General features: G+C 38.1%; 1 protein-coding gene across 2 annotated transcripts in view; it reads right to left on the reverse strand.

Annotated features, from left to right (window-relative positions):
- The window catches only part of DOCK4 (dedicator of cytokinesis 4), a gene marked incomplete at its 5' end in the record, with an annotated part of 498,756 nt that overhangs the window by 42,566 nt on the left and 441,657 nt on the right, over window positions 1-14,533 (reverse strand). Inside the window, 4 exons of one of the 2 annotated variants that reach the window (XM_079712022.1) lie at window positions 4,204-4,297; window positions 8,691-8,751; window positions 9,640-9,735; window positions 9,880-9,906. In XM_079712022.1, the coding sequence (XP_079568148.1) occupies window positions 4,204-4,297; window positions 8,691-8,751; window positions 9,640-9,735; window positions 9,880-9,906 (278 nt within the window). The remainder of the gene's footprint in view (window positions 1-4,203; window positions 4,298-8,690; window positions 8,752-9,639; window positions 9,736-9,879; window positions 9,907-14,533) is intronic. The other variant, XM_079712023.1, reaches the window with a different exon arrangement.

Genomic DNA, 14,533 nt, shown 5'->3' on the forward strand with positions numbered 1-14,533 from the left:
ATTTCACTTTCTCCAAGGACACACAAAAATGAGGACAGAAGAGAAATAAGAAAAATGTTTTATAGGAAAATAACTTATTTCTTATGACTTTGGGGAACATAAAAACTGCAAGCTGAGTAAACAAATTAAAGAAAAAAGATTTATTCGTTTCCAAAATAGACAGATTTGGATTTTCAGAAAACCAAAATGTATCTGTTACATATCTGCAAGAGCTTGTCCTCACTTCCCTCTCTTATTTCTTTTTTTTTTATGGACTTTAAAATAAAACAAGTCTACTAGGTTGTTTTCACAGACAGAAAAACTAGGTTCACCATTTCTCTCAAAAATTGGCTACAAACTACTTTAAAATGACCACTTAAACTCCCAGACAACAGAGTCAGCTCAAAAATCTTAGTTTATTTAATCAAAACTATCAGCACATCTGTGTGAAGAGATACTGGGGCTTCCTCAGTGATTAAGGAATTACCAGTATTGAAGGAGAGAAATCTGCTCTCAGGGTATTAAAATCTCATTGAGTGCATTCATTAGTAATGCATTTATTTAAATCTCACACTGCTAGGCACTAGTCAAAGAACTGAGAAGACTAAGAAGAAAACATCATCTCTGTCCTCAAGGAACTTACCCTTCAACTAAAGATCTCTCTACTACCTACCTATGTACCTATTAACACACACACACACACACACACACACATATATACACCTTATATAACTATGAATAAAAACAACATGATAAATGTTTTAATGGAAATCTGAAAAAATTGCAACGGGAAAAGAGTTGGAAATATCAACTCAGCCCATGGCAGGGAGTGCTGGGTCATGGAGTTGATGAGGGAGGTGAAGAAAGGTAAAAACTTCATGGGAAAGATGATATAGGAGCTGGCTCTTAAGGATAAAAATTAGGAATGTAGTGTGAGAGGTAAGATGAGGCTGAGCAGACAGGTGTTGGTTCAATTATGATGGGCTCTGAATAAAGAGTTTGAGCTTTATTTTGTAGAAGACATGAATTGACAGAGTTATATCTAGAGAAGGGGTTGGCAAAATTTTCTCAAAGGGCCAGAAAGTAAATAATTTAGGCTTGCAGGCCACACTACAACTTTGTTGCAACTATTTAACTCTGCCAGTGGAGCACAACAGCAACCTTAGACAATATGTAATTAAGTGGGTGTGGCTCAGTTATAATAAAACTTTCTTTACAAAACCAGCTGGCTGGTCTGCAGGTTAAAGTTTGCTGAGGTAACTGGGGATAGCTAGGAAGCAGTCCAGGTGAGAGATGATGAAGGCCTATTTGAGGCAGTGAAACTGGAAATAATAAAAAGGAAATGGCTTTGATGTTTAGGAAGCAGAACCAATAGCACTTCATGAATAAGAGGCATCAAAGATATCATGAAGTCTCCAGTTTAAGAGTAAACAGTGATGCTCTTAAGTGATACAGTGGAACTGTAGCTAGAGGCATATTTAAATTCTGGGAACAGGAGCACCACTTCAGAAAGGTTCCTTTACTCTTTTAAAGCTGAGGGAGGAACCATGATTCAGGAGTTCTTTGGAAGAACAGTGTGGCAAAAGACTAAGATTTGTAGTTCCTAAATCCAATTAAAGGGTTCTCATTCTCGTTAAGATGTAGTAAGCACATTCTAGTGTATCTTTCCCACTGACTCAACTAAAAACCCCAGACAAAATATGTAAAGCAACTATTGGAGAATTCTGAACAGTAAATGAGAAGGTAGACAGAACAGGAAAATCAATACTCAAAAGAAGGACCACAGAGTGGTGAGTTCCTTATTTTTATTTTTTGCCTTTTCTATCTCCTGGCTTAGCCTTCCCTGTCTCCTGGAACTGCAAATGGAAACAGACAGAAAAAGCTCCAAGAAAAGCTCCTCTAGTCAGAGGACTGGGAAGAGGACCTTCTGTGGCATGGAGTACTTTTGACTCTTCTGGTCCACTCTGAGTCCCAGGGACAAAGCTGTAATCCTGAAGTGTGACAATAGGGGCGATCACAGTGGCAGCAGCAACAGCTTCCATTTTTCTCTTTTCTTTCACTGCTCTGTCCCCAGGGAGACCAACTGTACATAGTACATCATAGTGTGGAGGATCAAGCCTTGGCTCTGAGTACTTTGGCTCAGATCAAGTGAGAGTACTAGGAAAAGGAGCCCCTGGGAGATGGGAAGAGTGAGAAATATCAGAGAGAGGAAGGAGATGGAGGAAGGAACTTTTAAATTCTGTGTATGACTTCCTGGGCTCACCCCCAAGCTGCACATGTGTAGAATGAACTAGAATCAACATAACAAAGATTTTGATAAATGAATTATGGTATAGATAAATGTCCATGTCCCAGACTCTCCCTGGGTGACATACATGCAGGAAAGACCAGGAAAGTGCTGCAAAGGCTTTGATAACTAAACTGACCTTCAAAAGGTGGCTCAGGACTTGAGGTCCGAAACTGACTGATTTTCTGCTAAAATAAAAATAGTCAACATTCTCCAGAAGATAAACTCTCATAATATTCAAAATGCCCAGGATATAATATGCCCAGGATATAATCCAAAATTACTTGACATTCAAAGAACCAGGAAAACTAAACAAATCTCAAAACGAAAAGGCAATAACAGATGCCAATTCCAAGATGATTCAGTTGTTGAAATTATAGGCAAATACTAAGAAATAGCTATTACAACCATGCTACTTGAAGTAAAAGTGAACACTCGTGAAATAAATAGAAAGATACATGTTCTTTGCAAAGAAATTGAAGCTATTAAAAAAATAGCTAGGGGCTTCCCTGGTGGCGCAGTGGTTGAGAGTCCGCCTGCCGATGCAGGGGACACGGGTTCATGCCCCGGTCTGGGAAGATCCCACATGCCGCGGAGCGGCTGGGCCCGTGAGCCATGGCCGCTAAGCCTGCGCATCCGGAGCCTGTCCTCCGCAATGGGAGAGGCCACAACAGTGAGAGGCCCGCGTACCGAAAAAAAAAAAAAAGCTAAATAAGAATTTTAGAATTATATAATAAAAATAACAAAAACTAAAATTTCACTGGAAGGGCTCAATAGTTGAATGGAAATGATAGAGGAGAAGCAAAGGACTTGAAAATGGATGAAGCGAAATGATCCAATCTGAAAAACAGAAAGAAGAAAAACTGAAAAAAAAAACAACAACCAAAAAACAAACCAGGGTCTGAGAAACTTATAGAATGATACCAAAAGGTCATAAAACTGGCCATCCATAAAACTGGAGTCCCAAAAGAGAGAATCAGTGCAGAAAATATATTTGAAGAAATAATGCCTGAAAACTTCCCAAATTTGGTGAAGGAAATAAGTTTATAGATCCAAGAAGCTCAACAAACCCAACCAGGATAAAGTTTAAGAAAACCATGCCCATATGTATCATAACTGAACTGCTGAAAACCGAAGATAAAGTCTTGAAAGCAACCAGAGACAATTACACATTACATACAGGGGAACAATTTCAATGACTACAGATCTCTCATCAGAAACAATGGAGGCCAGAAGAAAGTAAAACAACATTTTTAAAGTACTGAAACAAAGATACTGTCCAAACAAAGACACTACCCAGCAAACATTTCCTTCAGGGATGAAGGTAAAGTAAAGATGAAGGAAAACTAAGAATTCTTCACTATTAGATCTGCTCTAAAAGAAATACTAAAATAAGTTCTTTAGGTTGCATGAAAATGTTAACAGAGGAAAATTGAGAATTTCAGGAATGAAGAAAGACCAACAGAAATGGTAAATATCTGAGTAAATATAATAGATTATTTTTATCCTCTTAAATTCTTTAAAATAGATATGACTTAAAAATTATGACATTATCCGATGGAGTTTTCAATGTACCTAGATGTAATACCTATGACACTACAATGTAAAGTGGGGAGGTCGTAAAGTTCCTATATTTAACTTGAAGTGGTGAAATACTAACTTTAAGTAGACCGTGAAAAGCTGCTTTTTATAATCCCAAAAGCAACCTCTAAAAAACTACACAAAGAGATAAAGTAAAAAAAAAAAAAAAAAAAAAAAAGCCAATATATTAAAAACATAGAGTACTTAGAAACATAAATCTAATTAAAAATAAATTCCACTTTTAAAGGAGAAATGCTTGAGTCCTCAGATCTAATTAAAAAAACAGAGGAGTTATTATTTTTAATATACCAGTGACCTGCCCACTTCCCCCAACCTGAGCCAAAAGACACAATTACCTGTGAAGTTCTGTGCTTTGAGGTGCAGATCGTAGAGTTTGTGGATATAGCGTATATACATCTCTTCCTTGTTCAGTTCAGTCTTATAGAAGTTCTATAAAAAGGAGTACAAGCATGGATAATTCCTCAACAATTAGCTTGGCAAGTATCTGCCTTTTACTCTGCTTGAAGTTTGATATCTTGAACCAAGAGAACAGATGAATTTTTCTGTATAAATGTCTTTAAAAAATTAAGTAAGGAGACCCAGTGGCATATTTTTAACTCAGCACTGTCTGTATTAAACATTACCTATCATTTATTGAATAGGCTGGTAATTCCTGGGGGGATGTTATTACCACTGATTCACATTTCATTTGTTACTTTCTGTTGTTTTTTGTTAGTTTAACTGCCAGTGGACAATCAGCCTATTCAACTAAAAATATTAAAAATATGCAAGAGATTAACCTGTTTATTAAATTTGATCATGGATAGTCAAAGGATAATTTCTTTAATTTTAAACTTATTTTATTTTAAAGGTTTCCAGTTTATGACTATAACATAAAGGGATTAATAAGAGATTTTATTTCAAATGACTGTTACAGGGCCATACTTATTGAAAATATTTGGTTTATTAAAGAAAGGTATCTGGATCTTATTAAACTTCTCTAAAATGTTTTAACATTTGTCACCAAAAACTCAACTCTGACTTACCTGGACACATTACGTTGCCATTTTAAAGGTACACTTTATAGGTATCCACATACACTCCTTTACCACATCAGACAGTACCTTAGTCCTCACTGAACTTAGTAAACATATGAGCAAAAGTGTAAGAAGTTGGGGTCCAGCAAAAGCACGATGCTGTGAGACTCTATATAAGGCAATTTTAGAAAGCAGATCATTGTACATTATGAAATCCCTGCTTAAGCCATCTGAACTGCTATCATTACTACTGCTGTTGTTATTTATTTTATTTTATTTTATTTTTTTGCTGTTGTTATTTTGACAGATACTACTTGGTGTGTACAAGAAGGGAAAATGAATAGTGATGGGGGGATAAATCTGCTGACTTGAAGCAGTGACAGGTTTTTCTAAGGGGGAAAGGCCAGGAATTCTAAATGTTTTTGAAGTTGGTTAGCTAGAGAGGTGCTTTGGTAATGGACCAAACTAGCCAATGTGGCTGCTTAAATTGTACTTGGGCTCAAAGCCTGAGGAACTTCTGTCAATGTACTTTCTGGCCACTACCTAACAGGTGTCCATTCTTCAGTATGAGGACTCTTCTAACCTCGAGACACTGACATTTAGTTAAACGCATCATAAAAAAATTTTTTTTTCCAATTTATACCATTATCCTTCCCCTTTTCGTCTTGTGCCTTGTAGGTCTTGGCATTCTTTAAAAAGCTAAGTAAACAATGCTCTTTATATCTCTACTATAACCAAAATCATTTTAATTAGCAAGAATTGTTGTACCATAAACATAATTTAACAACCTCATAGCAGGCTTTTATGTTATTAAAGGATAATTTGTTCTAATAGCTTTCTGGTAAGAAGCGGATTTCTTTGGGAACCAAATAAGTGATCGCTCTGTAAATGAATAGTTCTTGAAAAAAAAGAAAAGCTCTCTCCAGGCAGCAGATGAGAATCTTTCACATATGTCTGGCAAAACTAGTGACACAAAGAAGAAAACAATAATTACATTTCCTTGTATTAGTCATGTCAAAGATTACCCATTTTTACCAGCCTAATGCTACAGTTTAACTCTGATCTTGTAAAGAAAGCCAGAGCTCTCCTGAAGACAATCTGGAATTGATCTTTCCAAAAAGTTAAGAAAAATCTCTAGGAGGGAGTGAGTGGTTAAAGAGAACCATATTGCAGCTAGAAATCAAAAGCTTTCCATATGGAGTAGAAGCTAACAAGATTAGCTTCAAAGTTATATATTTTGTCATTTAATAATAAGTAGTCGGGTGCTGGTTGAAATTAGAACAGCTTTCAAAATGTTAGCATTTTCTATACGGATATTCTTTTTTTAAAAAATAAATTTATTTATTTTTGGCTGCGTTGGTTCTTTGTTGCTGCACACGGGCTTTCTCCAGTTGCAGCGAGCAGGGACTACTCTTTGTTGTGGTGCTCAGGCTTCTTGTTGCAGTGGCTTCTCTTGTTGCGGAGCACAGGCTCTAGGGCGCGTGGGCTTCAGTAGTTGCGGCACACGAGCTCAGTAGTTGTGGCTCACGGGCTCAGTAGTTGTGGCTCACGGGCTCTAGAGTGCAGGCTCAGTAGTTGTGGTGCATGGACTTATGGTGCATGCTCCATGGCATGGGATCTTCCAGGACCAGGGCTCAAACCCATGTCCCCTGCATTGGCTGATGGACTCTTAACCACTGCGCCACCAGGGAAGTCTGATAAGGACTATTCTTGGTCAGTGCAAAACTAGCAAGATAAATTCATTGTCTCAAGTGGATATTGATGGGGCCACTGATTTTACTTATTAAGTCTCTGGCTTATTCCTGCTGGGAAACTAGAATAAACACATTTAGGTGGAAGTATTCATTCTTTCATCCGAGGAAATGATCTCTCCTGTTATACCGGCTGAGGAAATGAACCTAGGGTCTACATTTATTCGTGTACCTCTAAACAGAGGACGCTGTGAAAGGAGATGGAGACAATGGAAGACAATTCCTTTGGAAAAAGGTAAAGGCTTTCCTTTGAGGCTATTTATGAGACTTTGTGTTTGGAGTTGGGGTAGAGCCAAGATTAAAGAGATAAACTAAGAAAACCTGAAGCTGACAGAGCACTTGGCTTTTCTCCCCAAATACTGATGTACAAGCAGGCACGTGGAAGGAGATCAGGCTGAGGACCTTGACCATGGTGAAAGGCTGGCAAAAAGCTGGGAAAGCACAGAAAGGAAATTTAAAAGTGGAAATGACTGTGCTCAAGGTTAGAAATAAGTGCTAAGAGGAGAGATAATGGGTTGACCCAGTGAGCTTGGCCTGATGGCCTGCAGGTTACTGTTGGGTCTGATGATAAAAATTACAGAAGAAACTGCATAACAAGAGGCGGCCTGATAGAGGATGCTCAGGTCTTACTATTTTTAGCAACTGATATTGGAGGTGGAGGTGTAACAATTAAATGCAAAAATGAAGAGGAAGTGGTAGGTGTGGTAAAAAAAGGATAAAGTCATATACTCAGAGATGTAGTACAGTGAGAAAACAAATTAGAGAAACAGATTAAAAAGACAGTCATAAGAAAGCAAAAAATCCTGAGCTCTGAAGAGGGGCTGTGAGGGGAATAAACAAAACAAAACAAAAAGACCTGGGGCTTCCCTGGAGGCGCAGTGGTTGAGAGTCCACCTGCAGATGCAGGGGACACGGGTTTGTGCCCCGGTCCGGGAAGATCCCACATGCCGCAGAGCGGCTGGGCCCGTGAGCCATGGCCGCTGAGCCTGCACGTCCAGAGCCTGTGCTCCGCAACAGGAGAGGCCACAACAGTGAGAGTACCGCAAAAAAAAAAAAAAAAAAAAAAAAACAACCCTGAAATCGATGAGCTAAGACAGGACAGAATCAGAATGGGGGACAAAACAAATTTTCAGGTGCAGACAAATAGAGAAAAAAAGGCATGTCAGAGACTCATATGGATCAGAGTAAGAATTAGAATTCTGTCTGTGCAAGTACTTAGAATAGATGGTGAGGTTTCATCTATTCTGCAAAACAAGAAAAACAAACCATGATATTCACTAATTTAGAACCAAAGCAGTCACAACACATTCCTGTATTTTAAATCTGATTAAGGTGAATTATCAAGAGCATCAATTTATACTATATTAAAATTTGAAAAAGGAATGTGAATGTATAATCCTTCTTTTGCTCTGTAGTGAGAATACCATTCTATTTGATAATTAGTTATGAGACATTTCAGTACAAATTTTGTGTTCCTAGAACTGTTCTGGTGTAGCCTATTATCCTTACCCAATATTTATTTTTATTCTCAAAAACGTCTTGTTTGGGTGAGAAATTATGTGGTCATCCTAGTTATAATCCACAACTTAACAACAGCGGTATTATGGATTTAATTTGCAAAGAAGCTAGAGAGTGAAAAATTCATGTGCTAAATAGGAAACTGTCATTTGTTCAGAAAAGAACATTAATATTTATTAAAACCTAGAATACATATAAGAAGGGCAGAAAGAAACTGTCTACACAAAAGTGCAAAGACTTTTCTCCAGGGACATCATGCTTTTCCCTAGGAGAGCAACAAAAGACTCCAGAGCAGAGGAGCGATGCAACAGGAGAAGCCTGGCATCACTCTGGTATCTTACAGTGGGAACATTCTGCAGTGTTCGAAGCTCGGAATTTTCTGGCATTTAATTCAACCTGAAGCAAAAACATTTCTAAGCTCTTCTAAGAAACACCCAGATAAAGACACATGGTGGCTGAAAAACAAACAAAACATAGTATTTCTGTGAAAAAGCAAACGTTAGGATATAAGGAGGAAAACGGAAATTGTTTACGAACCAGGAGGCTCACGGTGCAGCCAATCTTTTTGCCATCTACCTCGCCCATTTTCATGCAGTCCCTAAAAACAGAAAGCAGGAGTCAGAACTCAGAACTTCCTTCCTAGGGGCGAACACAGTTTGTTCTTTTAGGAAGAAAAAAAAAAAAAGGAACTGTCAGAGACTAGAGGCAATTTGCAAGTTGCTGTTCAGATGAAGGCTCAGCAGAACAGAGGCAGTGCCCCAGGAAGCGTGAGCTTGGGAGAGGCTGGGGAGGGGGGCGGTCAGACCCTCCTGAGCACCGGTGTCGCTGAGAATTTCACTGCCAGGTGGACTGTGCTCCCTCTCAACAGACAGGGGCTCCAGGAAGAGGAGGAGTGCAGGTGTGTTATTACACACCTCTTACTTGGGGTGAGAAGGATCTGCTGAGCCTGGCCATCAGCAGTGAGAATGAAGCGTTTATTCTTAAAACACCATGCATTTAAGTGGGATGAACTGCTTCAACAGTTTAGATCATTTCAGAATCAAAAAATGACTCTGAAAGCTAACGGTGTGAGCTTCATCCCCCCTCTCCTTTTATAAGAAAGCAGCATGGTTGTACAATTGTCCGTTTCACTGTCATCACCCTAAGGTGAATGGATCTACTGGTTCTAATGGGTGAGTCTAAACACCAAGAAAAAAAAAAAAGATTTCTTTAATAACTCAATTCACTGAGACTTTAAAAGAACTGTCAAAACCCACACAACAAAACATAAAAGAGGAAAAACAAAGAAAAAACTCAGAACCAGCTAGTTAGAGGTCTGTTATTTTACAGCTCAAGGTTCCAAGGTCTGATTATCAATTCTTTGAGTGATTAACCCAAGGGCATTGTCGACTGTATTCTAACTCTCGGACTTTCTAAGTGGAGCGCAGCATATCTGGAAAACCGGGAGGGCGGGGGGGGGGGGGGGGTGGGGGTGGGCTTGGCTTACCTGTAATCTAACAACCTCTCCATTAGACGAGTTACAGTGGCGATTAATGAAACACCACTCTCCCTCCATGTTTCCCGCTCAATTTTCTTTAGTAGACTGGAAAAGAAAGAACCCAGGGCATTTTCAACATTTATTTTTATCAGTCACCATGACAACCATTTTACTTTCATCAATACCTTAAATGCCTTAGCAACCACTGCAACATCTCACAAGTAGCACAATTTGCAAACAATGTCTTACCTAGGATAGGGACCAAATAGTGGAATTCTAATCCAGGAAGCATTGACAAAATTGATTTTCATTATCCAAGTCATCAAATACGAACACACGCATATAAATCATATTTTCAAAATATGCAAGCACCTCACAGCTCAAAGACATTGTTTCCTAGCTTCTCTCTTCCACTAACAGAGGCTTGTGCCTCACCACACCAAACCACACTGCGAAAAGCGAAAACAGGAGTGCCTCTAAGTTTACTTTTAAGGAAGATCTTGCTTTATTCACATAAAAATGTTCTCCTACCTCTCAGTGGAATGCATCTTCATCCAAGCACTTTTACTGCAATGCAACTGCTACAGGAAAATCCTTGTACAGACGGTATGACGTTTTGCGTTTTTTCCTTTCACTTAACATTTGCCCACTCAATACATATTGTACTATCTGTGCACTCACTCAACAGTTCCATTCATTTTGTCATTAATCACAGAGGATTTTCTGTGTGGTTGTTACAGCAGATTGATGACAAGTACCGAACCACATCTCTCCTCCTACAGTTTCCCTTATCTTAAGCACCTTGGAGCAGAGGCACTGCTATGTGAACACAAAACAATAACAATCATAATAATTAGGCTCTGTTTTACTTTGACTCCCACCTCTCGGCAAATTAACCATATACTTGGCAAAAACCTTTACGACTGAACTTTCTCCAAAAGAAAAAAGTAAGAACACAGGCATGACAATATGAGGATACTTTGCCCTCCTAAATTTAATGATCATTATTTCTAAAATGCTGTTCCCCTTTCATCTTGGTTTCAGGAATAACATAGAGAGAAACCATTTCGTACAAGTACCATCTCAGCCTATGCTATACTGTGCTTCGTAGAAAAAAAGCTATGTTGTCAAAGCTGTTGTTTTGCTCCGTGGCTACGTTCTCTCTCAATCTTCCTTCCCACTCCCCACTGCTTCTTCTTGCTCTTACCGTTCCAGTGCCCAGCCCTCTGTCTTATCTCCTCATCTGGTGCCTATGCATCCCTGATCATTTGTTTTTCTGGTTTATTCTGAACTGTTTCCTAGATTAAGGAGGGGGAAGAGGGGAAGAAATAGCACATGAAGGGATGGAACTTGCCCTGACTAATCCCCCAGGGAAAGGTCCCCTAGTTTGTTCTAACTGTGTTTTCTTTTAAAAAGCCTCTGGGAAGCACCTGTTTCAAGCTTAAACGCCAAACTGGTATTGAACCAAGTACTCAAATGAAAATCTGCCTGCCAAAGCAATGCAGGATGATGGAGAAATCTTCCCAAGTGACAGCCCACACCTCATATACTTTAGAGGCTGAAAAACAAAGAACTCAAGTTAGGTAATAATTCTAAAAATATATAGAGGCTTCTTTTATAGGCATGAGTTTCATTAATTTGCACAGCCTCTGGCTGCAGGAAGAAATCTGAGCTACAGAATCCTCTTGTAAAAAGAGGCACAGCTCTGCAGAGCCTGTTTCCTTGACTAACTCAGGACCCAAATATCAGGACCAAGCCTAGAACCCAGTTCATCTGCTTTCTCGGCCAGGCTAGTTCTTTCTGTGGGGAAGCTTGCCCTCCCAGTTTACCTGATACACATTGATAAGGAGAAGCTATCAGACAAGAAGAGAAGAGTCTCTCTAGATAACTTGGGTGACACTGATCTATAATTTGGTATATTTCTATTTGGTCTATAATTATGCTGATGTGCCCATGGTGAGTACACAGGGAACTCATCTAATCACAGTGAAAGGTGATTTTTTCTTTTCTTTTTTTGAGGCACTAAAATGATAAATGGTTGCTACATGAACTAATGCACTAGACTTTACATACAGGTCAAAAGAGCATTAACTATGCATCATTCTTTTCTAATGTTTTTAAACCATTTTTAAAAACTGAAGTGTAGTTGATTTACAACGTTGTGTTAGTCTCAGGTATACAGCAAAGTGATTCAGTTATATATATACATATATATGTATATATCTTCATTCTCAGATTCTTTTTCATTATAGGTTATTACAAGACATTGAATATAGTTCCCTGTGCTATATAGTAGGTCCTTGTTTCTATTTCATATATAGAAGTGTGTCTATGTTAATCCCAAACTCCTAATTTATCTCCCCCCACCACTCCAAGGTGATTTCTTATTGCTAATTGACAGGCAACGGGACTCCATAACATTGAAGAGCAGGATAAGTCACGGTCCTGCAGGATGACACACTGCCCAACAGGCTTTTACTCTGTGAAGGAATATGAAGGGTGTAGAATTTGACCCTCAGTCTACCTCTCTCTATATCCTAACAGGATTGTGTGGAGGCCAACACTTATATGAAGCACCTGTGTCTGTGCACTCTCTTAATCCAAAGAGAAGAGTTAGATACCTAAGTATGTGCTACATAGCTAATCCTTTGTCTGCAAACTATAATTAAATGTGTGATCACTAAACAAAGATCTATGAAATGATTTGGAGTCTTACTGCATTATTTAGAGCAACACACGATAGAGCACAGTAAAGGACTGTGGTGGAGGTTACCTCTTCCGGAAAGCCCCTTTAGAACCCCCGAGGCTACTGGTACCCCACTGTGTGCTCCTACAGCACAGTCACTGCTGCATCTTCAGCCTTAGAAGAGCACCTAGCACAGGGAGATGCTCAATAAATGAAGCTGAATGAGTGAATGAAGTGGATCCAGGGAAGTAGAATTTCATTCTGATACCTTATTCTGAATATCACATGGATGGCAATGATCCACAATTTCAGCATTATTGAAAACAATCAATCCTGACCCCTATTTATTTCAAAAAGATGTAGTGTGGGTAAATGCAGATAACGTGAGGGTCAGCGAAAGATGAGTTCTTAGGAAGGAAGTTACTATATAAATTTACAGTCTCATTCTAAGGAGGCTATTTTGGCAAGTACACACTACATTTTCAGGAAGCAGTGAGCTCCTTTCAGCTTCTGAACAAATTTTAACAAGTTTTAGACATGAAATACAGAGAACAAATGAGAATCTGTACCATAGCGGCATGTGTTCCTAATTCATAATGCGTGCAGTGACTCACTGTGATTATACTAATTCATTGTGATTTCTATTGACAAAAAAGCATTTTATTGTTTCCTGAAATATAGTTGGATTTTCACTTTCTTTTCTGAGCCCAGGTAGTAATGAAAGAAAAATATTTATAGTAATATTTCTAGTAATATGTTAAAAATCAACAAAAGAATAAAAATCTCCATTGAATGAATCAGGCACCTTAAAATAGTCCTAATTATAGAGGCTTAATATTCTAATTATTGGTTTGATTTTAATGTCAAGGTACATCTTCTATTTCAAAGCCATATTTACACACAAGCAATCCAAACTGCATGCTATCAGGCCTTTATTAAAGTCAATAAGAGGCACTATGGAGCTATGTGAGTGTTTATTAATCTTGTGAATTTATCATAAATAATTAATCACAAATCTCAAGAGATTCATTTCACTGAGTGCTTTCTCATTTTAGTTCTTTGTTCAAACCTAGGACTAGTAACTGAACTGAGAATGGTTTTCAAAAGCAATTTATTATATTGGATGAGGTTTTAATCAGAATTCTTGCTAAACTCCAGCTGTCATGAAAGACAGATGCTTTGTACACTAGAATGAACGAGGGCTTGGTGAATAGTTATTAAAAGTTCCAGTTTAATTACAGTATCAGAGGAAAATGGCGTTGTTCAGGACTCAGTACAAAGAATGTATTTTATCATCCACCACTACCACAAGAAATCTGTGTACCCCTTCTTGGCTTTTCCTTTCAATATAATTTTCTTAAAAGCTTCAAGAATGATTTTGAATCAGGCAAGTTGAAATCTATTAGTCACTAATAATACTTTTCAAACCTATATATTAATGTATCCATTGCCCTAAATTTATGATCATAAAATGAATTGCAGAATTTTGTATTTGGCTATCAGTACTAAAGCATTAATATTTAGTTTTAGGTGATACTTGGGTGTAAATATAAGTAAAAGCGTATTTTGTGATAGAAAAATGTATTGCTAAATTGTTTTTGCACTTATGAAAGAACTGCAAACATTTCCCAAGCACAATGAACTGGTTCTTCCTTCAAAAAGAAACACTTCGTAAGTATAAAAGGTTTGAAAATGACTAAGATCCATAGAAAGCTGTAGAGGAAACAAGTGCTAGAATTAAAATCCTAAAGCACTAGAACCTTCTTGTATCCTCTCTGGCCATTTCACACAGTGGATGAATACTTGGTACCAGCACTTCATCTTATGATAGTGATCACATTCTTTCCTTAGTAAGACAATCTCAGAGTCTCCTTACAATATTATTTCTCTATTCTCCATTCAAATCCTAACCACAGAATTTACTAAAAATGACTTGCTTCTGTGATATTCTAATAAGAAACATTTAGGAAGAAATTAATAATGCTGAATGAGCAATAACTATCAATGAATTAAATCAATTGTTGAAGAACAGATGCAAACTAGGTTAATTTTCCCAACAGCAAATCAACCAAGGATATCTCGCTTCGGAAAGCACTGTGCACAAATACAACAATCACATCACTACTGTGTCTTTTCCTCTCCCACTCTTGACCCTATTTAAAATCATTATCTTGCAGCCCCAGTTTAAAAATTAGGCATGAAGAGAGTGGAATTTGT

The sequence above is a fragment of the Hyperoodon ampullatus genome, assembly GCF_949752795.1.
Source record: "Hyperoodon ampullatus genome assembly, chromosome: 9".
Lineage (NCBI taxonomy): Eukaryota > Metazoa > Chordata > Mammalia > Artiodactyla > Ziphiidae > Hyperoodon > Hyperoodon ampullatus.